Genomic DNA, 25,061 nt, shown 5'->3' with positions numbered 1-25,061 from the left:
AATTCCCAGAAATTACTTAAGTCAGGGGTCCTTGCCATTTCGTACAAATGTTTTCTCAAAGATCATTAACAAACTCTCTCAAACTCTACTGTTAATGTTCCAAACCATTTGCAGTTTCCAAATAAACAAATCACGTGCTGTACTTTCTGCCTAAAATACCTTTCAATTTTTAACTCTTACTCCTACTAAAAGATCTATGTCAAGTCATAGCTCCCCCAAAAACCTTCAAACAAGTTTGTCCCCCAACCTCAAACCAAGCCAGGTAAAGTGTTTTCTCTAGCTTCAACCTCTAAGCCCCCACTGCTTCAACTACACTTATTTAACAAGCATATAATTTGAAAAATATTTACACTTAATACTAATAAAGGATTTTAAAACTGGAAAAAGCCTTAAAGATAATTTCTGCTTGTCATTTTATAAACTAGTCATTTTAAAACTAAAAAGTTAAGTGATGTAGCCATCGCTATCAACCAGATCTTATCAAAGAGAAACACAGATCTCTTTGTAAAATAGTCTTGAAAATAGAAAAAAAATCCAGGTAAACCTCTGCAAATAAACATCAGATTGATTCCCAGGAGACTTTCCCAAATTAGAGATTTGTCACTATCTCAAATCCATCACAGGTTTGTTCTTAAGGTGAGGAAAGAGTGAGGGTGGATGGTTTACAGCCTTAAAGTCTATTTCATATACTGTTTAACAATCCTTAACCTAAAAATAATTTGTCACCAGGCTGCCTGGGACTTCCAGATGATATTTTCCACAGTAGATATTATATTTGATACTATTTCAACTATATTTAATTACCATTTACATACACACACACAGTCATGCATTGTGTAACAGGGATATATTCTGAGAAATGTGTTGTTAGACAACTTCATCATTTCGCGAACGTCATTAACTGAATTTACACAAACCTAGTTGACATAGCCCATTAAATACCTAGGCTATATGGTATAGCCTACTGCTCCTAGGCTACAAACCTGTATAGCATGTTACTGTGCTAAATACTGTAGGCAACTGTAACACAATAGTAAATATTTGTGTATCTAAACATAGAAAAGGTACAGTAAAAATACAGCATAAAATATTTAAAAATGGTATACCTGTACAGGGCATTTACCATCAATGAGCTTGCAGAATTGGAAGTTGCCCTGGGTGAGGTAGTGAGTGGGTGGTAAGTGAATGTGAAGGCCTAGAACATTACTGTACTACTACAGGCTTTATAATAACTATACACTTAGGCTACCCTAAATGTATATTTTTAAAGTTTCTTTAATACTAAATTAAACCTAGCTCACGGTAATTTTTTTATTCTGTAAACTGTAAATTTTAACTTTTTTACCATTTTGGAGTAACAGCTTAAAACACATACAGTTGTACAAAATATTATTTCTTCATATCTTTATTCTATAAGCTTTTTACTATTAACTTTTTTTAATTTTACTTTTAAGTTCTGGGATACATGTGCAGAATGTGCAGGTTTGTTACATAGGTATACACGTGCCATGGTGGTTTGTTCTCATTGTTCAACTCCCACTTGTGAGTGAGACATGCAGTGTTTGGTTTTTCATTCCTGTGTTAGTTTGCTGAGAATGACAGTTTCCGGTTTCATCCATGTCCCTGCAAAGGACATGAACTCATCCTTTTTTATGGCTGCATAGTATTCCATGGTGTATTCTTGCCACATTTTCTTTATCCAGTCTATCATTGGTGGGCATTTGGGTTGGTTCCTACTCTGTGCTATTGTGAATAGCGCTGCAATAAACATACGTGTGCATGTGTCTTTATAGTAGAATGATTTCTAATCCTTTGGGTATATACCCAGTAATGGGATTGTTGGGTCAAATGCTATTTCTGGTTCTAGATCCTTGAGGAATCACCACACTGTCTTCCACAATGGTTGAACTAATTTGCACTCCCACCAACAGTGTAAAAGCATTTCTATTTCTCCACATCCTCTCCAGAATCTGCTGTTTCCTGACTTTTTAATGATTACCATTCTAACTGGCATGAGATGGTATCTCACTGTGGTTTTGATTTGGATTTCTCTAATGACCAGTGATTATGAGCTTTTTTTCATGTTTGTTGGCCGAATAAATGTCTTCTTTTGACAAGTGTCTGTTCATATGCTTCACCCACTTTTTGATGGCGTTGTTTTTTTCTTGTAAATTTAAGTTCCTTGTAGATTCTGGATATTAGCCTTTTGTCAGATGGATAGATAGCAAAAATTTTCTCCCATTCTGTAGTTTGCTTGTTCACTCTGATGATAGTTTCTTTTGCTGTGCAGAAGCTCTTTAGTTTAATTAGATCCCATTTGTCAATTCTGGCTTTTGTTGCCACTGCTTTTGGTGTTTTAGTCATGAAGTCTTTGCCCATGCCTATGTCCTGAATGGTATTGCCTAGGTTTTCTTCTAGGGTTGTCATGGTTTTAAGTCTTACGTTTAAGTCTTTAATCCATCTTGAGTTAATTTTTGTATAAGGTGTAAGGAAGGGGTCCAGTTTCAGTTTTCTGCATATGGCTAGCCAGTTTTCCCAACATATTTATTAAATAGGGAATCCTTTCCCCATTGCTTGCTTTTGTCAGGTTTGTCAAAGATCAGATGGTTGTAGATGTGTGGCATTATTTCTGAGGCCTCTGTTCTGTTCCATTGGTCTATATATCTGTTTTGGTAACATTACCATGCCGTTTTGGTTACTGTAGCCTTGTAGTATAGTTTGAAGTCAGGTAGCGTGATGCCTCCAGCTTTGTTCTTTGTAAAATTTTTTATTAACTTTTTTCTTTTTAGACTATTTTATTAAAAATTAAGACACAAACATACACATTAGCTTAGGCCTAGGATGATCAATATCGCTGTCTTCCACCTCCATATCCTGTCCCACTGGAAGGTCTTCAGGGGTAATAACATGCATGGAGCTGTCATCTATGAAAACAATGCCTTCTTTTGGAATACTTCCTGAAGGAACTGCCTGAGGCTGTTTTAGTTAACTATTTTTTTTATAAGTAGAAGGAATACACACTAACATAATGATAAAAATATAGTAAATATATAAACTAGTAAGTCATTTATTATCAAGTATTATGTACTGTATAAAATTATATGTGCTCTATTTTTTTTAAATGACTGGCAGCACAGTAGGGTTTGTTTACACCAGCATCACCACAAACGTGAGTAATGCGTCACACTATGATGTGACCACAGCAATGACATCAGTAGGCGATAAGAATTTTTCAGCTCCATTTTAATCTTACACGACCGATGTCATATACGTGAACTGTTTTTGAACCAAAATGTCATGTAGCACATGAATGTATGTATAAATGTTTCTGCTGAAAATCAGATTCTCAAATCTAGTCCAGCACCATGTATCTTATACAGCATGCCCACGTGTGATCTTGCTCAACCTGTGACAGGGTATTTTCTTGGTCAATCAATCCTCAGTTGTTCTTAACATTTTTAATTGGAGAAACAGGAAGAGATGACCAATAAGAAAGAGAAAAAGACTTGAACATTGTGTGAGAGGGGAAGATAGAGGCATAAAAGGTCAATATTTAGTTAGACAGAAAATAGTTTTGATTTCTTTATAAATGAGATAGGAGGTGGTATCTCCACTCCTTCCATGACTTGGAACTTCTCTTGGATTAATAAACTCTGCCTCTAAAAAGCAAATAGTGCCCCTGCCAGCAGGAGTATGAGATAACTTCATTCATAATTTGAAGGATTTTTGCAATTATTCAGCATTTGGTGAACACTTCTTAAAAATGTAGAATGCATTATATAAAACAAAGGAGCTACAAGTTTGGCTTTCATAAGTCACCCCAGCATCACATTTCTTAAAAGCTGCACAGAAAGAATACCAATTTTAAAAACCAACATTGTTGATATATACTATATCACACATCTATTTATCAAAAGTTTAATGTTCTAACCTGGAATGTCGGAGGCTATCCTTTTTGTTTTTTGCAGAACACAATGTGCATTCACAGCCAACTGCATGGGGCTTGGGTAGGGATACATCCTGTTTTAAGAGCATTGTAAGAATTTCATAGTTGTTACGATGAGCAGCTAAAATGACAGGTGCAACATCCATAGTCGTTGAATACTCAGGATTCTGAATTCGTTCCATTAGTTTCTGAAAAATATTTATATAAATGTCCAAAGTTATTATTTGTGACTTCAAAAAATATATTTATCTGAAGAATGAAATGAAAAAATAGGAAGGCACAAAGAACTTAAGAATTATTTAAGGAATATGTTAAACATTTTGCTTGGACTAAATTTTTCTTTGAAACCTCAAAACTTTAATTAATAAATACAATGTAATCATAACAGACAAAATCTTCAATAGGTAACATTCATTTAACTAGAGGTCTGTTTTTTCCAACAAAGAAGTGAGAATATCTAGAGAAATATCTTAGGGAAAAGTGTTTAATTTTCACAAGATTATAGAATCATCCTTGACAAAAATAAAGAAGAATGCTAGAAAAATATATTAGAAAAACAAAAATGCTAAAAAATAGGGAGAATATTAACATGTGAGAAAAACTGTAAGAATTTCACCTCTATGGCAAACCTTATCACACTGACAGCAATGCAGCTACTTGAAAAGGGTAATAGGAAGCACTCTTCATTTTGTATAATTTTCTACACATTTTCAATCATTACATATACTACTTCCTACTATAAACGCCAAAAAATTAACAATAATGCTAGTATTTAATGAGTTCTGGAACTGTTAGGCACTTTACATTTATCATCTCATTTAATTGCCATAGTAGCCTGCAAAACCAAGCATTATAATCCCCACGAAGAAACTGAGGCTCAGAGAAGTTAATGTGCCTGAGTCACAAACAAGGTGGCTGGGTGCTGATCAGAATCCAGGTTTGTATTACTCTAGAGCTGGAGCTCCTTCCACTGCAGGAGTCCACGGGCGTGGTAAGAGCATGAAATGAGGAAAATACCATTAGTAATTAAAGAACCAGGCTTAAATAAAAAGGTTGACTATTTTATAACTATTGTATTTTCTTTCCAATACTTCTTACTTTTTTTTGCAATATTATAAAAGTAGTGTATATACTTATTATAAAATATCTGAAAATGTAGCAAATCAGAAAGAATTTTAAAAATACCCATATTCCTACTACCCAAAGAGCATTTTCCAGTACAGTATTTCATTTTAATCCTTTTTCTACTACACCCCCCTTTTAAGGACATCTTTGGCATAAACAGTAGGTATTCTAAGGACCAATGATTAAACAGTGGTCATTAATATCTCCAAGAGCAGGGACCCTTTTAATAATCCATAAAGCAGGATCTTTACATAGCCCAGAATCTTCAGAAAAAAATAATTCATGCACAGAATTTTATATGCAATTTAAGGAAGTTCTGTGTTCAAGTATTTTATTTTGCTAATTTACCATAAACATCTTTATGAAAAGAGTGTTTTCCAAATTTAGGATTATCTCATTAATATAAAAGCCCAGCAGCAGAATTATGGGTCTAAAGGTCATGAACAGTTTTTTGTTTTTTTGGTGGAGTCTCGCTCTTTTGCCCAGGCTGGAGTGCAGTGGCACTATCTCGGCTCACTGCAAGCTCCGCCTCCTGGCCATGAACAGTTTTGAAGCTCTTGAAACATATTGTTAAAGTCCTTTTAATAGTTTATATTACCAATAATATAAGAAGGTACCCATTTCACACTAAAGTTTTACTCACCAGTCTTAGGCATGATCACTCCCAATTTATAGTGAAAAATACTATCATGAAATTGTAATATAATTTCCTTTGATCACTGGTAAGTTTTAATATTTTCTGATATACTTATCTGATTTTCCTCCTCTTTTATGACTAATTTGTTTATATACTTCTTATTTATTTACTGAGGACTTCAAATTAATGACTTTATTTAAAATTACAGAGAAACCTAAAACTAGCCCTTTTCCATCTATCATTGCATTACTGGTTATAAAGAAGAAAAAAATATATTTAATCCCTTAAGAGAAAAGTGGTCCTCATGTTTCCTATGAAACATACTTAACTGTATGAAAAACATCACTAGATATGCATAAGATTAAAGTTCATAATTCCATTGTTCATAATATAATCTGTATACTATTAAATAAAAAACCTAAATTTGAAAGTCAATTGCCAAAAAGACAATCTGGCAAGCCAGAATACAGAATGAATTCATTGAAATGCTAAAAGAATATTACCATTACTGAAATGCTAAAAGAAACTATTTTTCTTCTGCTTATAGCCAGTTTATATTCTCTCAGTTATTTAAAATATATAAAAATATTTAATATTGCCTCTCTAGAAGTAAAAGGGCTATCAAGATATGATCTTGGCTGGGCCTGTAATCCCAGCACTTTGGGAGGCCAAGAAGGGTAGATCACCTGAGGTCAAGAGTTCCAGACCAGACTGGCCAACATGGTGAAACCCCGTCTCTATTAAAAATACAAAATTAGCTGGGCATGGTGGGACGTGCCTGTAATCCCAGCTACTTGGGAGGCTGAAGCAGGAGAATCACTTGAACCCGGGAAGCAGAGGTTGCAGTGACCTGAGATCACGCCATTGCACTGCAGCCTGGACAACAAAACAAGAGCGAAACTAAGTCTCAAAAAAAATAAATAAATAAAAGAAGGTATGATCTTGCTGTCATTGAGTGTATTTAAATAAAGGCTGAATAATCTTTATTTGTTAGAGACAGAGTAGAAAGTGTTCTTTCCTTTTTTTTTTTTTTTTTTTTTTATAGAAGAGTTTTGCTCTGTCGCCCAGGCTGGAGTGCAGTGGCTCGATCTCAGCTCACTGAAATCTCCACCTCCAAGGCTCAAGCAATTCTCCTGCCTCAGCCTCCCAAGTAACTGGGATGACAGGTGCACGGCACCACGCCCGGCTAATTTTTCTATTTTTAGTAGAGATGGGGTTTCTCCATATTGGTCAGGCTAGTCTTGAACTCCCAACCTCAGACGTTCCACCCGCCTTGGCCTCCCAAAGGTTATTTTACTAAGTAGGTGAGGGCTGCCAACACTAAGATTTAATCGTTAGTGATAATGGTGATAAATAAAACCAGTCAATGGTTCCAGTACTCAAGCACACTACACCCCACCCTTCCCCCCAGGAAAGGAAATGGACTAAAAGGCTAGAAGATGGGACAGGTGTACCAAAATATAATAATAACTGCAAGGTAAGTGGCAGAAAATTGAATGGTATTTTAGATATTTCTGATCCTTTGGATAGGGACTATATCCTTTGGATAGGGACTATATTCTTAGCCCTTTGTATTCCTGTTGATTTCTTACCACCACTTTAACTAGATGGTACTATCCTCTGGAGAAAGTCACACTTTTGTAATAGTCTGAATGAGTAAGATTTTTCAGTTACTATATAATAAAGTATGCAATTTAGCAGAGCCTCTCACAGTTCTCAAACATGGCAGAGAGTCAACAACCAATTTATAATTCTTTCTTAAAACAATATTTTTCTTCTGCTTATAGCCAGCCTATATTCCCAGCAGTTATTTAAACTGCCTGTTTCACTGTATCATCACCAATAATGAATGTTATCATGTTTAAAATTTGATAAAAAACAATAAAATTAGCATTTATTTAGTAGTGACTATCCTCCTAATTACAAAAGCAATAAAGAAAAAGAGTACAAAAAAATCCATAATTTGGTTAGTCAATGAGAGATGATGATTGTTAGGTAACATTTTGTTGCATTTCCACACAGTCCCTTTTCTATGTGTATTTTTAACCTTGGTAAGTATTTTAACCATAGTAAGTATTCCACTTACTATGTTATATTTTTCCATGTTCCTAACTATTCTTTTAAAAGCACTGTTTTAATGATTGCATAATATTCCACTGTACATATATGTAATCATTTATATTTCCTATCTTCTATTTTGGAATGTTTAGATTATGTCACATGGGCTTTTAAAAATTACTACAAATAAGATCACAACCAACATTTTTGTCCACATTTCTGACCATTTCCTTGATAAGTTCCCAGAGGAGAAAGCACTAAGTTAAAGCATATGAACATCTTTCTTATGACAGATCCTGCCAAAACACTTCCCAAAATACCTGCCTCACTAGTAGCATATAAGACTGTAATACTCCCTTGCTATCAATGATTTTTTTTAAATTTTCAACTTCAATAAGTAAATTTGGTAAGTTTAAAATTAGTATCTTACTGTATTTGATTAAGATTTAACATTTTGTATTTTCTGCTATTTCTATGTCCTTTTCTAATATGTTTTTCACCAATTTGTCCAATATTATTTATGATATATGCTGCAAATATCTTTTGCCAGTTATTCATCTGGTTTCTAAATTTTGTCTGATGTTTGGATTCCAAAAATTTAACTTTTCTAACAGCAAAAACTGTGCCACTGTGATTTCTGTCCATTGCTTTTATGCACATAAAGTCTTTCCACTCACGATCAGTTAAACATTCACCTACATTTTCTTCCAGTTTGTTGGTTTCATTGTTTACGTTTAATTCTTATCTATCTGCAAACTAATCTATATTTTCAACATTACCTGCAGAATATTTCAAACGGTAAATACTGGTCCACAGTGACAAAATTATGGAAATATCAACTAAATTTAAAAAGTTTTCCTGAAAGAAATACTAATTATTCCTGCAAGTGTCTACTTACTTTAAAGTAATATTTTACAGAGTGAGAAAAAAGATCTATTTTTTGAAAAAACAAAATAAATTTGAGGGAAGGAAAAAATGGCAATGGGGCAAGAGATCTATTTTGGTTTAAAAATCCAAATTAATAAATATTTAAGAGTACTAACTACTATAGTTGGTCTTGATGATCGTTTTGGTCGATGATTAAGTAGTATATCAACAGCTCCCACTACTTCAGAGTCGATTGCCACCAAAAGTGCATCTGCAGACTTCAAAAAAAAAAAAAAGTTAAAAATGAAAATGGAAGATAAAAAGGTAAACTACTTCTTTTTACTAATTCATAAATAAAACTTTTTAAAAATTTTAAACTGTATTATATACAGTAATACTTTTCAAAAATTTTGACTGTACAAATAGTACATTTGCTTGCCTTAGGAGTACTTCTGTGTACCACAATACACATGTTTCTGTCCTGGTTTCAATGCATGCGTTGGTAAAATAATGAATGTTTCATTGAAGAGATTATTAGCGTAACAGTGCTGATCCATGCAGCATTTAAGGTTGAAAATTTTTTTTCAAGATCTTTACTCTTGAACTGTGGACCAAAAGAATCTTAACAATCCAAATCTATAAAAGAAACTGTCAAGAACTATTACTACAGGTAAAGGATTGTTTTCAGTCTAATGAAAATGATTATCATCAATGCAAACAGGAATATGGGGAGAATATCTAAAGGTGAGAGCCTTCTGTTTTCATTTTTAAAACACATGGCTGACTAAAATGCTACAAATTTGACATTTATGAGCAATTTTATCAAGTATAAGCCACAAATAGTTAGGCTACCAAAGTTCATGGAGACTGGAGGGAGAAGTGACTTTATCATTGTACTCCCAATCTATAGCTCACTGTGAAGATCCGAAAGAGGAAAAAGTAAGGAGACTCTGAGGAAATGGGGACTTTTCAACTTTGTAACAAAGCCTATAGTCCTACTGGCAACTGTAACATCAGGTTTTTGGATTTTTAGGGAAAAATATAAAGGAAGAAGGAAAACATGGGGATAAATAATGATTTAATCTAAGAAAATGCCCTGATTATTTTCAATCTGTACATTTTAACTGCTATAATCTTTAATAACTATTTAAATCAATGTTCTTGCTCTTGGGAACAAAACTGTATCAATCTTTAATATTCTTTGTAGCTGAAAAGAGTAAAGTTTATATCCACTTTATCTGGACGTAAAAAATAGAACTAAAAGTGGCAGACTTTAATTGAATATCTAAAAATAGGACTATGCACCTCAAAAAAAAGGGTTGGAGTCCTCACTCAACCCTTAGGAATCACCTATGTTTTCCCACAGAAAAACTTCCCACCCAGATGGGAAATTTAAGCCATTGTACTATCCCTTAAAACTTTCAGGGTTCATTGAGCTGTGGCCTATGCTTTAAAGTCCTAGCATTATTATTCTGCTTTGCAAACATTTCTCTTCAGATTTTAGCATATTTAGTCAGTTGAAGGAAATGAACAAAAAGAATGCTATATCCATTACTACTAAATATTTCATTTATGATTTTTAATTTTTTTTTTTTTTTTGAGACGGAGTCTTGCTCTGTTGCCCAGGCTGGAGTGCAGTGGCACAATCTCGGCTCACTGCAACCTCCGCCTCCCAGGTTCAAGAGATTCTCCTGCCTCAGCCTCCCGAGTAGCTGGGACTACAGGTACATGCCACCATACCCGGCTAATTTTTGTATTTTTAGTAGAGACAGGGTTTCACCCTGTTGGCTGGGCTGGTCTCTAACTCCCAACTTCAAGAGATCCGCCCACCTCGGCCTCTCAAAGTGCTGGGATTACAGGCGTGAGCCATTGCGCCCGGCCTATGATTGTTAATTTTAACCAATAAAGCTAACTACAGTAATGTCATTACTTTCATAGTCAAACACCAGGCAACTTCAACAATCTGAAAAATAGCCATGGATTTAAAAACAGCAACATATTGAGCTGTCACAAAGAAACTCCATGGGTATTATTTCCCAAAAGAAACAGACCCAAGCATTCTGATTTAGAATTGTCCATAAATGATGAATATCTGGCTTTCCCAAGTATCCTTCAGATCTTTACTGAATAAAAGAATAGCTAGATTAAAACCAACAGCGTAGAGGGAAAGGAAGAAAGAATTACTAAAAGTTGACTACTGAAAAGATTAAATACCAGTACAGCAAAATCACTATCAATGCACAGCAGTCTAAAGCCACTTAATGTAAGGACAAACATGTTAATAGTTTCAGACCATATGAAGCAAAGTAAAATAATTACATTCTCAATTATTCCAACTAGGGATGGTAAAGTTAAATTATATTCAGATACATTACTTAGTAAGGAATAAAGATTTACATTAAATCTTTCAATGCTTAAAAGGATAAGCTTCAGCTATAAAAATATTCATTTACATTAAAATGTCTTGTAAATAAGGAGTTACCATTTACTTATTCTGCACAAATGGTATGTTATTTGATAAATCAATGGCAGTTATGAGGGAAATAAATGTTTTAAATTATTTTAAAAATACATAGTTATACAAAAAATCCTCACTAGTTTTGCTTTCCAATTTCTCAGATATTTGACGATTCTTTATTAAAAGCTCTTCAATACACATACTTATTACATATTTATGAGATCATTATCTTCCTTCCTACCTTAGAATTTGTCTTCTCAACAATTCCCATACTCTTTCCTTTAAGCTCAGAGTAAAAAAGTTACTTATTTCCTTTCCAAAGCTACATTTTCCACCATAGTATTCTATTTGATGCTCTCCAATCTTTAGAACCCTGGTCCTTCATTTGCAGAAATACCAGTCTCATCTCCCACCTCCCAGAACTTTAAATCCTTCCTCACTCTTTGCTAACTTGCTTACTAGCTCTTTGCTAACTTGACTTAATTCCATCTTTCTCTTACCACTCAAGTTTTCTTCTTCCTTTCACTGTGTCAAACTTTGCAAATCAAAGTGTATCATTTCTCCAATTCTACTGATGCCAGTTTCCAAATCCAATTACTTTTTCTACCTTCTAATTTTTCTTAATTTCTAAGCCAATATGTTAAAAACTATTCTTTTGGCTTTCACAATGTTGTATTATCCTAACTGCCTCTGATATCTTCAACAATTCATTTGGTCTTTAATGAAACTCTTTCCATGTAATGCTCTTTATTAAATGTAGATGTTTCCTTAAGAATTAATCTGCACCAGCCCTTTGCTCTTCTCCATGATTTCACCTACTCTCACAATGGTGATGGGCATTCCCATGGCCATGACTGCTTACTGTATCTCTTTAGCCTGATCTCTCCCTAGAAATATAATGTTCATCTGTGTTTGTCTGATGAGGACTGCCTGATAGCTGCCAAATCAACAAGGATAAAACCAGAATTCACATTCCCTTGCCCCAAGCTTTACTAAGCTTCTGAACTTAATGTTTTCCTTTTTTCCTTCTCCTAGTCACCCACGTTTAAGATTTCCAAATCATCCTGGACTCCTTTTCAATTTCCCACTCCAAATCAAAATATTCACTAAGATTTGTCAATTCCTCACAGCGGTCTCCAACCTTTTTGGCACCAGGGACTGGTTTCATAGAGCAGGTAGGGAGATGGTTTCGGATGAAACTGTTCCACCTCAGATCATCAGGCATTGGTTAGATTCTCATAAGGAGCATGCAACCTAGATCCCTTGCATGTGCAGTTCACAATAGGGTTCGTACTCCTATGAGGATCTAATACCATCGCTGACCTGACAGGAGGCAGAGTTCAGGCAGTAATGGTCACTCACCTGCTGCTTACCTCCTGCTGTGCAGCCCAGTTCCTAATAGACCATGGAACCATATAGGCCATGGACCCATATCTGCCTTTTTCCCCCTCTTCTCATAGCCACTGTTTTTCTTACAGCACTGTTCCAGTTCAAGCCTTAACCTCTTCATATGTAGATTACTACAAAAACTGTTCACATAGGCTATAGCCTCTCCCACTTTCCATTTCCCAATCTATACTAAATTCAGCCACTAGATTCATCTTTCTAAAATACCACTGGACACATCACATCCTTTCTCGAAAATCATGTAATGGTATCCCCTATTATATAAAACCCAAATTCCTTATTCTGGCATTCAAGGCCCTTTGTATCCATTTTGTTTTAATTATTTTTCCTAATTCCTACTACTCCCCAAACCAACTGTTTTGTTCAAAAATGCTAAATCAATTCACTGTCTCAAAAATATACATTGCACATGACTCTGTTTACATCCTTCTCCACATCTCCTGTTCCCTACCTGTCTTTACATGTTTGAGAGTAGATTAGCATAATAGGTAAGACCATGGATTCTGGAGCCAGAACCTAAGTTCAAATTCCAGGTCTGCCATTTACAGAGTGACTTTGGGCAAGTTACTTAACCTTTTTTACCTCAGTTTCCTCTTCTATAAAATGGGGACAATAATAATATCTAGGCCAGGCGCAGTGGCTCGCACCTGTAATCTCAGCACTTTGGGAAGCCAAGGCAGGTGATCACCTGAGGTCAGGAGTTCGAGACCAGCCTGACCAACATGGAGAAACCCTATCTCTACTAAAAATACAAAATTAGCCAGGCGTGATGGTGCATGCCTATAATAATCCCAGCTACTTGGGAGGCTGAGCAGGAGAATCACTTGAACCCAGGAGGCAGAGGTTGCAGTGAGCCGAGATCACGCCATTGCACTCCAGCCTGGGCAACAAGAGCAAAACTCCATCTCAAAAAATAATAATAATAAAATAATATCTAACTCATCCCTGAATTCAATTTGAAGATTAAATTCAAATCCCTATGTTGTGAGGATTAAGTAAGTGAACATATTTAAGGTTCCTGGCAGAGAGTAGTATTATATAAATGTTAGCAATTATTAATATTTCAAGGCTGAGTCAACTGATACTTTTCCAATGAAATCTTTCTTGATAGCCCCAACCTATCCTATATTTCTAAATAATGTATATCAAACCACAAAAGTTTAAACATAAAATAGGGTTTCTCAATAGCAGCACTACTGAAATTTTGGGCCAAATAATTTTTTGTGGGGACTGTCTTGGGTATTGTAGGAGCCTCTACCCACTAGATAACAGTAGTAACCTGCCCTCCAATTGTGAAACCAAAGTATCTTCAGACATTGCCAAATGTCCCCTTATGGTGACAAAATCATTTGGTTGAGAACCACAGATATAGCACAAGATACATGAAAGCTCTTATAAATGCAAAGCAATATAAAATGGTCAAGTATTATTACCACTCAACACTTACCAAATACACCTTTGTATTACTTAATTTACTTGTAATTCATACACACTTTAATTGTCGAATTTGTCTTAAAGATCCTATCACGCAGAACCCATGTTTTACTTATTCATTTCCACAATCACACCCAACCAAAGGCCCTGGACATTTGTGGATTGATAAAATAAGACACAGGTAACCTGGACAGAACACAGTGAACTAGAAAGTGCATGAGATTTGCAATCAGAAGATTATATTCAAATCTTAGTCTTGTCCTTACTAATTTTAGAACTTTGGGAAATTCATTAAAGTCTATGAGCCTCAGTTTTCTAATCTATAAAATGTAACATCTATATAGGTTGACTGTGATGTACAAATGTGATCAAGTATATGAAAGCACCATGTATACTGCAAAACTATTACATGTATATAACCATGTGTAAAAAAGACAAAATTATAATACCATAGTAATTCTTTTATCCAGAATCAGTGTATGAATTTTTTTCTACCCTTATTTTCTAGGTAACTGAAGCTTATGCCTTTAAGTGTTTAATTTTAAAATTTAAACTATTTTGATGGAAGTCTTCTGCTTTTGTGTCTTATAGACACACAAACGCACATACACAAACACACATATATACAGTCTTTCTTCTAAAACAATAGGTACTGAATATAATTTAACTCTTCCTTACTGACTCTGCGCCATTGTTATAAGCCTTAATTATCACCCTAACATACAGCTCCCTCAGAGAATATCACATGTGTAATGCTGTTGACCTCTGTTAAATAGTGTCGGAGGTACCACTCCTCATTTTATTCCACTGCAGCTCTCATGCCCCTTCCATTGTCCCTCAGATTCTCTATGGATTAGAAATTAATTATGTTAAAATGGAAATTAAAATGAGAAAAAATAGACCCTGATGGAGGACTCCTATAACTAAAGTTCATAAATTTAATTTGTAAACTTCATGGCAGCAAACCACTGGGTGCTCAGAGGTATTTTTTACTTACTTTCTGCTTCTCAATTGTGGTCTGGATAGCTGAAGTTGCTGGGTAAGCAATTCTTTTTTTTTACTCCAAACATATATATGGAGACAGTACCACATGTTGTTTTATACATACATACATACATATATATATATAAAATAGCAATGTACATAGAATTACCCTACTTATATTCAGAAAATCTGCTGCGAATGTCTCCTGATGTCACTCAAAAAAAATGTGCCTCATTAAGAAAAAAAAAAAAAAGAGGTAGAATTAATGTGCCAAGTCCCATCATAAGCAAACCAAAAAGGAAAGGAAAATATTATCAAATTTCCTTCAGAATCTCTAGACTGAATTCATTCAAGACTTACACACATGCCTGTTTTTCTACCCAAACTGATATGAAGTAGGAAGGTCTACCTTTTATAGATAGATAAAAATCATTCATCTTTAGATAAAAAAAACATTAAGTTTCAAACAAAAAAATAAAATTTAATAAAACGTAGGAGAAAACCAAAGTCAAACTGAAAACTGTTTTGAGGCAGGAACATTTTGTTGATGTGTCTGTAACTAATACGGGCCAGAAAAAAAACTATTCCTCTGACACTTCCAGAGTATTTGTACTATTTTAGATATATATAATATAAATAGTGTTTATATTATATATATCTAAATTTATATTATATATTATATATATTATATATATCTAAATTTTTATATTATATTTTAGATATATATAATATAAATAGTGTTTATATTATATATATCTAAATTTATATATATAAATCTATTATATAGATTTAGATATATATAATATAAATAGTGTTAACATAGGTAATGAAAACAAAGTCATCTTTAATAAGTCATGTGGGGAAAATGACATTTGGGAGGAAAAAGATAAATCAATTCAAAATATTATACTTTTCAAAAAGTTTTTTTTGGTTTGTTTTTAAAACTTTTAGTGCCTCAAAACCAAATAAAAGATGAAAGACAGAAGGAGAGTAAGAGAGATAAGAAAGAAAAAGAAAGGAAGAAAAGGAGGAAAAAGAAGAAAGGAAACAAGAAGGGAAGAAAGCATGGCATATCTAACAGCACTTAGAAGTTAGTTAACTGGATTAAATTATCTAGCCTTGTACCTGACAACCGTAGTCCAAAAGAAGCTGCAGTATATCCAAGTTTTCGTTTTCAATAGTTATGGTAACAGCATTTCTCCCAAGCACATCTACGCAATTTATGTTCAAGTCACCTGAACTGTTTTCCTCCAAAATCTTTTTAACCATATAATAGTCACCTAAATAACAATATACAAACATAATTTAATATCCATGACATATCAAGTAAGGATGACTGTAAAGAAAAACTTAGCTTGCTGAATTAAAAGACTAAAAGCCTAAACTCATTTTTGTATATGAAAATCTACACAAAGAATGTGAACATTTCCTTGATGAAAATTTATACCTTAATAAAATAATACGTACATCAGCAGCAGACATAAAAAGTAGAAAATTTTTAAATGTACAGAATAAAATAAAAATTATTAGTTTAAAAATAACTGAATGATCATAAGAGGAGAAACTTTTGGAAGATATTTAAAGCAATTTAATAAAGGATGCCCAAAGGCACAGACTGGACGCTAGAAAAATTAGATGGAAAAAGCTTAAAGAATTAAGTTTTATACCTCAAATATACATAGATATTTACTTACACAACATAGTGTTAAAAATGAGATCTAGTAATAAGTAGAGGATATTATAAAGAGGTTTCACAGGAGAAAACATACTTTGGAAAAGCAGTATAAATACATATATATTCAAGGATATGTATAGTAAAGGGAAAGATGTCTGAAAATCCTCTTCCCTACTTCCCACCCTCCCAACACACACACACACCCCATCTCATTTAATGAAGCTGATGAGATTAAATGGCCAGGGAACATTCAGTTCACAAAACTCTTAAGGCAGGACTAGGATTAGTGCCTGACCTGTTAGGAGCAGGCAAACTGCCTTCTGTGTGACTGTAGCCCACAACAAAACAGTTGTCTCATGTGAGGAAATGACAACAATTACAGCAGTAATTATTTTCAGCAAGGCCCCACCGTATTTGTCTGCTGACCAGATGGTACAGGAATATGGGGAATAAATCAAAAGAGAAATGCTAATTAAATAGAGAAAAAAAGCCAAGGGGGGTTTTGCTTGTTTTGTTTCATTTGACTTGTTAAACGATAGATAAATAAGCCATTTTAAGTGATGTGCAAATACAGTTGCTCATTAGAAGTCTATACATAAACAGGGAAAGAACAATCAGCATAGAAAATAGAAAAAGAAATGATTTCATGATACAGAAAAAGAAAATACTGAAACTGGGCTAAATAACTGAGTAAGAAAGACAGGTAACATTTTATTTGTTAAAATTTCAAGTAAATTTGCTACTATTTTTAATCTATGGCCTTAAACTCCCTGCCTCACACATACAACTTCTTTTGAAGGAAGCTGGGTGATAGTTTTCTTGACAACGTATTTCCTTAGGTCCCTCAAGAAGAAAACTAGTCACAAAAAGAAATATTTTCCCCATAGTACTAGTAGTTAATAGTTAGACACAAATGCTCCCTGGGAAAACCTTATCAGACAGACACTTCACAAAGTGATACTCTAAGTCACAAGTTGAACCAATAGTGACCAAAGATAGACCAGTGAAAATTTATCACTATTACTGGAAAGTGACATTTAAAATCTTATTTCAGGTGGCTCTATTTCAACATCTTAGTAGTAGAATGCTACACATAAAAATTCTGGTATACTTTGTTATTGTGATGTGTCCAGGTAAGGAGTAATTTTTTATTTATTCTGCTTAGGACTCATTAGGCTTTCAAATTTTTTTTTTAATTTTTATTTTTTATAGAGATGAGGTCTCGCTATGTTGCCCAGGCTTGTCTCAAATTCCTGGCCTTAAGCAATCCTCTCACCTCGGCCTCCAAAAGTGCTAGGATTATAGGCATGAGCCACCACATCTGGTGTAGGCTTTCTAAATCTAAGGACTTCTACCCTTCATTAATTCTTCAGTATTTTCAGCCATTATCTCTTCAAATATTGCTTCATCTCCGTATTACTTTTTCTCTTGTCAACTTCTATTAGACATTAAGTTAGACCTTCCCATTTCAACATCTGTGTCTCTCAAGATTTCCTGTTTTTCTTTTTTTCCTCTCTCTTTCCTGCATTCTGGGTAATTTCTTCCATATTTCTTCCACTCACTTATTTCTCCTTTAGCTTCCATTCACATTCCTCCTTTAACCCATTCACTGATTTCTTAAAAATTTAATGACTGTATTTTTTATTTGCATAAGTTTTACCGGATTTCTTTCCAACTCTCTTATTTTCTTATGTTTTCATTTCCTTATTTTAACTTTCTCATCATTTTAAACATAATTATTTTATAGTCTCTGTATGACAGTTTAATTATCTGAAAGGAGTATTAATTTGAACCCCAAGACAACAAGAGGCAGGACCATGGTTATGTATTCTTAAAGGAGTCTTATTTTTACCCTTATTCAGAGCCCACAATAACACAAACAAGCTTCTTCGAAGTCTCCATGTGCTGGTAGATTGGTTTTTCTCCTCATCTACCTCTTTGCTGAAGGTACAGTCCTTTAAGGATCCTGGTTTTATGCTTAAATGTTGAATCCAACTCCTCACTTTGTACAGTCTCCAGGCCTTGTAACCTGTTCTCATATGGGCATTAAGACTCAAATCTCTGCAATGCCCAGAACAGTAACTCTTATCCCCACCCATGGAGCAGCCATAGTGTCAGCTCACAAACTCCTGTTTTTCAGTTTTTTCTTCACTTTTGTATCTTGGTGGTTTTCCCTACTTTCTTGAAAGCTCAGCTGTTCATTTAACTGGATGTTCATTATATTTTGGCTATAATTTCTAGGTGATTTGAAGACGAAAGGTTTTCAGATTATCTAATCAACCATATTGCTAGAGACAGAAAAGTAGGAAGAGCTACATAAATAAATCCTTATGACATTTTATAAATTTCAGGTATAGCGAACAGACAAAAATAATTGCTACATGTTTAAAAGTTTAGATTGCTGTTAAAAAGGAAAGTACATTACAAATATCACATATTCCAGCTTTAAAGTTTTTGTTTTGTTTTTAAGACAGAGTCTCGCTCTGTCACCCAGGCTGGAATACAATGGCACCATTTGGCTCACTGCAACCTCTGCGTCCTGGGTTCAAGCGATTCTCCTGCCTCAGCCTCCTGAGTAGCTGGGATTACAGGCGCCTGCCACCATGCCCGGCTAATTTTTGTATTTTTAGTAGAGATAGGGTTTCACCATGTTGGCTAGCCTAGTCTCGAACTCCTGACCTCAAGTGATCTGCCCGCCTTGGCCTCCCAAAGTACTGAGATTACAGACATAAGCCACCGTGCCCAGTCCTAAGGTTTTAAAGATTATTTCTATTGTAGTCAAGGAGCTATGCAAGAAAGAAAGAAAATCCCTAAAAATCAAAACCAAATAAATAAATAATTTTCATCCCTAAAAATAAAAAGTTCCACCCTGCTACAGCTAACACAGTCATGCAAATGAAAAATCACGTTATAGTCACAGAACCTATAGGAAACCTAGAGTGGTTGCTAAGCATTTCAGAGAAGTTTATATCTGCAATTCATTTAAAACAATGTACTATGTCAAAAAAAAAAAAAAAAAAAGACCAGAACAGTCTTAATTTTTAGGATGAGTATATATGTAAAAAGAGGTTAGAAAACTTAAAATAGCAAGAAGCTAGTTATAGAACAAGGATTACAATTCAAAATGCCTGTGTATGACAGACAAAAATATAAATGCCATTCATTTTATACTGAAGTTGCTTTCAAGAGTTACATCTTTTGTCTTTTAAAATATAACACATAGAAGGAAGTGCAACATACATAATCTGTTTACTTTTTTGGCTAGATGGTAGTCTTTTTCAGTGAAGGAAAAAGAAACCATTTTCAATCAATTCCACAGGGAATATACCAATTCAACAGCACGTGTTCTTAGCCCCCTCTCTAAAATATCTCCCATAATCTACTTGTCTCCATGTATACTGCTACCCGCAGTCCAAACCCCCATGATCTTCCTCCTGCACTCTGCAATAGCCTCTTAACTAACACAGCTGCTGACCAAGATTCTCTCCTTAACCAAAGTCTAGTCAGGCTTTTCTGAGCCCTTCTCCACAAGGCCTCCACCTTGGCCCATATAAACTTGAACAAAACACTAAGTGTTTCTAACAGCTGAAGGCCGGATCCCTAGGATGACCCTAGCCCCTCTTAAAATGCCTGCCCAAGAAAACTCAAAGCTGACATAAAAATTTACTTTTGTTCCAGCCAACACCTGAAGACAGGGCCCCTATCTCCCAGCCTCCAGGGAGGGTAGGAGCCTAACTCCTTAAGTGCCATTAGCAAACTCAGGTGGGATTCACATGGACCAACTCCTCAAGCCCCATATTTTGTAATTTTTCACTTCCCTGACTCCACTGAGCCCACACTCACCCCCTTCCTTGTTTACTCTTTTCCCTATTGCAACTTATATTACTTATTAATACTTTATACTGTAGCACAGGGGTCAACAAAGTTTTCTGAAAAAGGGTTAGATAGTAAATATTTTAAGCTTTGTGGGCCATGCACTCTCAGTCACAGCTACTCAACTCTGCCCTTTCAACACAAAAGCAGCCATAGACCATATGTAAACAAATGATAGTGGATGTGTTCTAAGAAAATTTTGTTTATGGACACTGAAATTTGAATTTTATAGACTTTTCATGTGTTACGAAATTATTTTTAACCATTTGAAATATAAAATGTTAAAAACCAGTTTTAGCTCCAAGACCTCACAAAACAGGCAGATATGGTCTGTGGCCCATAGTTTGCTCACTCCTGCTCTAGCCTCACCCCTTCAATCCACTCTGCACTCCACAGCTAGAGTTATCGGTTAAAAATTCAAAACAGAGGCCGGGCGCAGTGGCTCATGCCTGTAATCCCAGTACTTTGGGAGGCCGAGGCAGGCGGATCATGAGGTCAGGAGATGGAGACCATCTTGGCTAACATGGTGAAACCCCATCTCTACAAAAAATACAAAAAATTAGCCGGGCATGGTGGGGTGCACCTGTAGTCCCAGCTACTTGGAAGGCTGAGGCAGGAGAATGGTGTGAACCCAGGAGGCGGAGCTTGCAGTGAGCAGAGATCACGCCACTGCACTCCAGCCTGGGCGACAGAGCGAGACTCGGTCTCAAAAAAAAAAAAAAAAAAAAAATTTCAAAACATATCAAGCTTACAACCTTCGTGATATTTCTATCACACTTAAAATAAAGGCCAAATTTTTACTGTGGCCTACAAAGCCCTATAGGACTTAGTTAGACCTTGTTACCATTCTGAATTCATCTTGTGCCTCTCTACGGCTCAGCCAATGATCATTCCAAACCAATGTTTTCCAAACTGCAGGTTGCAACCCATTAACAGTCATGAAATCAATTTAGTGAGTCCTAACCAGCAATTTAAAAAAAATGAACTAGTATACAAAATACCAGAGTGATCCCATAGATCCTTAGCAACAAATTTACTCTGGTCAACTGTAATAAACCCTTGAGAAATACAATGGAGAAATGTTACAATACTGATTAAGAACAGGTGATTCCACCTCTTCCTCATTAGCATCTCGTTTGATTTTATGGCAAAGAGAGTATTAATGTTGTTCAGTTTAATTTTATATTAACCAAATTTGAAGTTAGTTGTGAAGTGTGAGAGAATTTAATGTCAAAAAATTTGTAAAGCTTTTCAAACCAAGTTTCTGTAACAAACCTGAGTGTGGCAATTGCAACATTCTAACTGAAATATTACAAATGATGCTTAAAACAGAAAGTTTTATTAAGAGGAAAAAGAATGATGATGTGAAAAAATACAAAGACATGATCAAGTTCAGTTGCTGGATCTGGAAATATAAATGACAATACTGATAAAAATGTTAACTGACATCAACCAAACTTCAAATTAGCTTGAACCAAATTCTAAAAAGGAAAAAAAAAAAAAACCCATGCAGACTTTTTACAGTGAAAATGATTTAAAATGTAGCTTTATCAAATGTGCAAAACTTGTATTACAGACCCCAATGTATTTATAACCATATTATTGTAAATGAAACCTTCAAAATTAAAGATACTAAAAAACATGGTAGGCTAAACTGTTTATAACACTTTGAATATTTTTGTAAAAAGACAATTATTACCATAATTTCTTAGTTGCTTATGAATCTTAATGAGGACTATTAATAATAATGAATATCATTTGGCAAAAGAGCAAAGATTCACACTGCTGCTGGAAATTATACTATAGCACAGAAGGTAATGCTGATTTTTTCATAGTAAATCAGTTGATAAAGATTATAAACAGCATATTCTTAACTCTATTAGAAGAATAGTCAAAAGCAATGTTTATTTTGTAGTTAGAGTCTGATAAATGACATGAGATCCCATTCACAATGCTGCTGTGAGTTGTTTAAAACTTTTAGTTTATATCAGGTTGTTGCAACACAGTCTCAGAAAGGATTTATTGTGTTGCTTAAATTTAATCTCATATACATTTGAATTATACATATTTATAAAACTAGAAAAATATATTACTGGCCAATATGTTAATCTAGAAAAACATACTTTTAAAAATTAACAGAAGCTATTAATAACAGTGCCAGTCACCCCCACTTTATACATAACAAAGCTTTGGCATCCAAAGAAATCTGAGTCTCATGACTATATTGATACAGTGCTGGAATTCTTTTAGTCCTTATCATTCATCTAGGCTCCTAAAAGTCATTACTTAATCACATCTTAGTGATAACTTTTGAAATCCTCATTACCTATTCAACTACTGATCTTACATCTTAAATTTCTCAGTATCATTAAATTTGGAAGAGTTAGCAATGAAGAAGATATTTAGAGCACTGGCAGCAAGGTAGAAGAAGAATTATTAGGTTACAATAATACCTATATAATAAAATTTAATCTTTTCACATGCTTCCTCCAAGTCTGTATACAAGGTATAGCTAGGAGTCTGGCTTGGGTTACATTTTTTTTAACTGCCCAGATAAAAGACTGACTCTGTACAAGTAATATCCCATCCTCCAAACTACATATAGGCCATTTAAGTTAAATTGAGCACTTGCTTCTTCCCTTCAGACAGATATATTTCATACAAACATACTTTTGTTTCCTTACTTCTCACTAGAGCACAAGAGAGCGTCTCCATTAAAGAATATTCTCCTAAAGGATAGGGATGTACTCAGTACTTTCTTGATAAAGCACTTTCGCAGTGCCTTAACACAATTAACAGCTTGATAAGTATAGTTTGATTGTGACTTACAGAAAAAGAGCAGCAAAGCTGCGTGATCACTATAAAGAATTACCAGTATCATAGAACTACCAGGCAGCTAGCTGCTGAATTACTAGTCTGTTAGAGATAAATTATCCACTAAGATTTTCGCAATTTGAGTCTTGTTGCTGTTGCTAAAGTATCCCTGAACCGTTCCCCATGGCAATGTTTTTCAACTATTACATTATAAAACTTCGGTTATTTGAAAAGCTTTCCTATATAAAGTACATAAATGCCATGTCTATGATGATTTGTGAAATGTTTATAGAATGCTGCCTACAATACCCTCTTTACCTCTCATTTCTGCAAAGTTTTTTCCTCACAGCACATACCTCCTTACATTAGGTGCCCCATTGTCAACATAACACTTCACACCAATACTCAGTACTCTGCATTTTTTGTTTCTTCCCACCACCATCCTCTCTAATACCAGACTTCAAAATCTCTTCTCAAATAAGTAAAAAAAATTTAAAGGCCCATTATTATATAAATAACGTGTTTAAAAAACAGCAGCTTAATATTACTTCTCTCAGAAATGTTGCACTTTTTTCTTCTGACTCTGGCTTCTCTCTGGAGTTGCACATTTTTAAAGCATCCTTAGCCCAAAGGTACACAAAGCTTATGGAGAAAGTCAGTCATCAGGCCAGGCACGGTGGCCCACGCCTATAATCCCAGCACTTTGGGAAGCCGCGGCGGGTGGATCACTCGAGGTCGGGAGTTTGAGACCAGCCTGGCCAACATGGTGAAACCCCGTCTCTACTAAAAATACAAAAAAATTAGCCGGGCGTGGTGGTGGGCACCTGTAATCCCAGCTACTCAGGAGGCTGAGGCAGGAGAATCGCTGGAATCCGCGAGGCGGAGGTTGCACTGCACTCCAGCCTGTGCAACAAGAGAAACTCCATCTCACAAAAAAAAAAAAAAAAGAAAAGAAAAAAAGAAATACAGTCATCAAAACATTTTTCCTTACAACATAGCAAATCTTACCACAAAGGTGACACAGGACACTGAGACTAGGCTGAGCCCAGTGATAAAGGTGAAAACCTGCCCTCTCCATCCCTCCCCCTAACCCCATGCTGAAATTTCAAGAAGGGGCTTCTGACTCATTTACTGCACATTAGATTTCCTGAAAATACTCTCCATGGAGAGTTGGCAGGGACTGAATCATTTCATACTTTCTTTCCTGCACATGAACTGATTAATGATCATCGCAAATCAAACAGTTTATGCAGGTTTATATTTACAAATATATACTAAAAGCTACCATCTACTCAACAGGTTTTTTTTTTTGAGGAAAATTAACATGAACTACACTTATTTTAGGTGTTTTCTAAATAAACTTATTTACCCTTTCTCCTGTTAACAGACCTGAGGGACACCATAGGTGCCTACAAATAAAAGAGGCTCATTATGACACTAATTCTCAATGAGAGAGGACAAAGCCATGGCTGTAAGAATCTCTACTTAATTTTTCATAAAACAACATATTTATAGTCAGCTCCTGTTTCAATTAAGTTTTACCTCTGAATTATAGCTTTCTATCTCTAGAAAGAACATGAGTGTACTTTCTCAGAATTTTATCTGGGGGGCTTAGACTTCACTTTATATATTGCTGGCACAGTAACTTTCAATTAAGGTTTTCCTTTACAAAGAAAGGATTCAATGTTACCTCTGAGATGATCCTCACCCACTATGAAGATCACCAACAGCCATTACTAAGTGGCCACTACCTAGATCAGCAGTTGCCTAAATCTACTGAACT

General features: G+C 34.9%; 1 protein-coding gene across 8 annotated transcripts in view; it reads right to left on the bottom strand.

Annotated features, from left to right (window-relative positions):
* Positions 1-25,061, bottom strand: part of TRPC1 (transient receptor potential cation channel subfamily C member 1) — an 82,603-nt gene that overhangs the window by 54,063 nt on the left and 3,479 nt on the right. For 2 of the 8 annotated variants that reach the window (XM_009239380.4, XM_054552797.2), the window contains exons 2-4: positions 16,042-16,196; positions 8,810-8,911; positions 3,932-4,134 (exon numbers count right to left, since the gene is read on the bottom strand). In XM_009239380.4, the coding sequence (XP_009237655.1) occupies positions 3,932-4,134; positions 8,810-8,911; positions 16,042-16,196 (460 nt within the window). The remainder of the gene's footprint in view (positions 1-3,931; positions 4,135-8,809; positions 8,912-16,041; positions 16,197-25,061) is intronic. The other 6 variants (XM_002814130.6, XM_024245261.3, XM_054552798.2 and 3 more) reach the window with 3 other exon arrangements.

This window comes from Pongo abelii, chromosome 2 (genome assembly GCF_028885655.2).
Source record: "Pongo abelii isolate AG06213 chromosome 2, NHGRI_mPonAbe1-v2.0_pri, whole genome shotgun sequence".
Classification (NCBI taxonomy): Eukaryota; Metazoa; Chordata; class Mammalia; order Primates; family Hominidae; genus Pongo; species Pongo abelii.
This window is presented reverse-complemented; position numbering and strand designations above follow the sequence as displayed.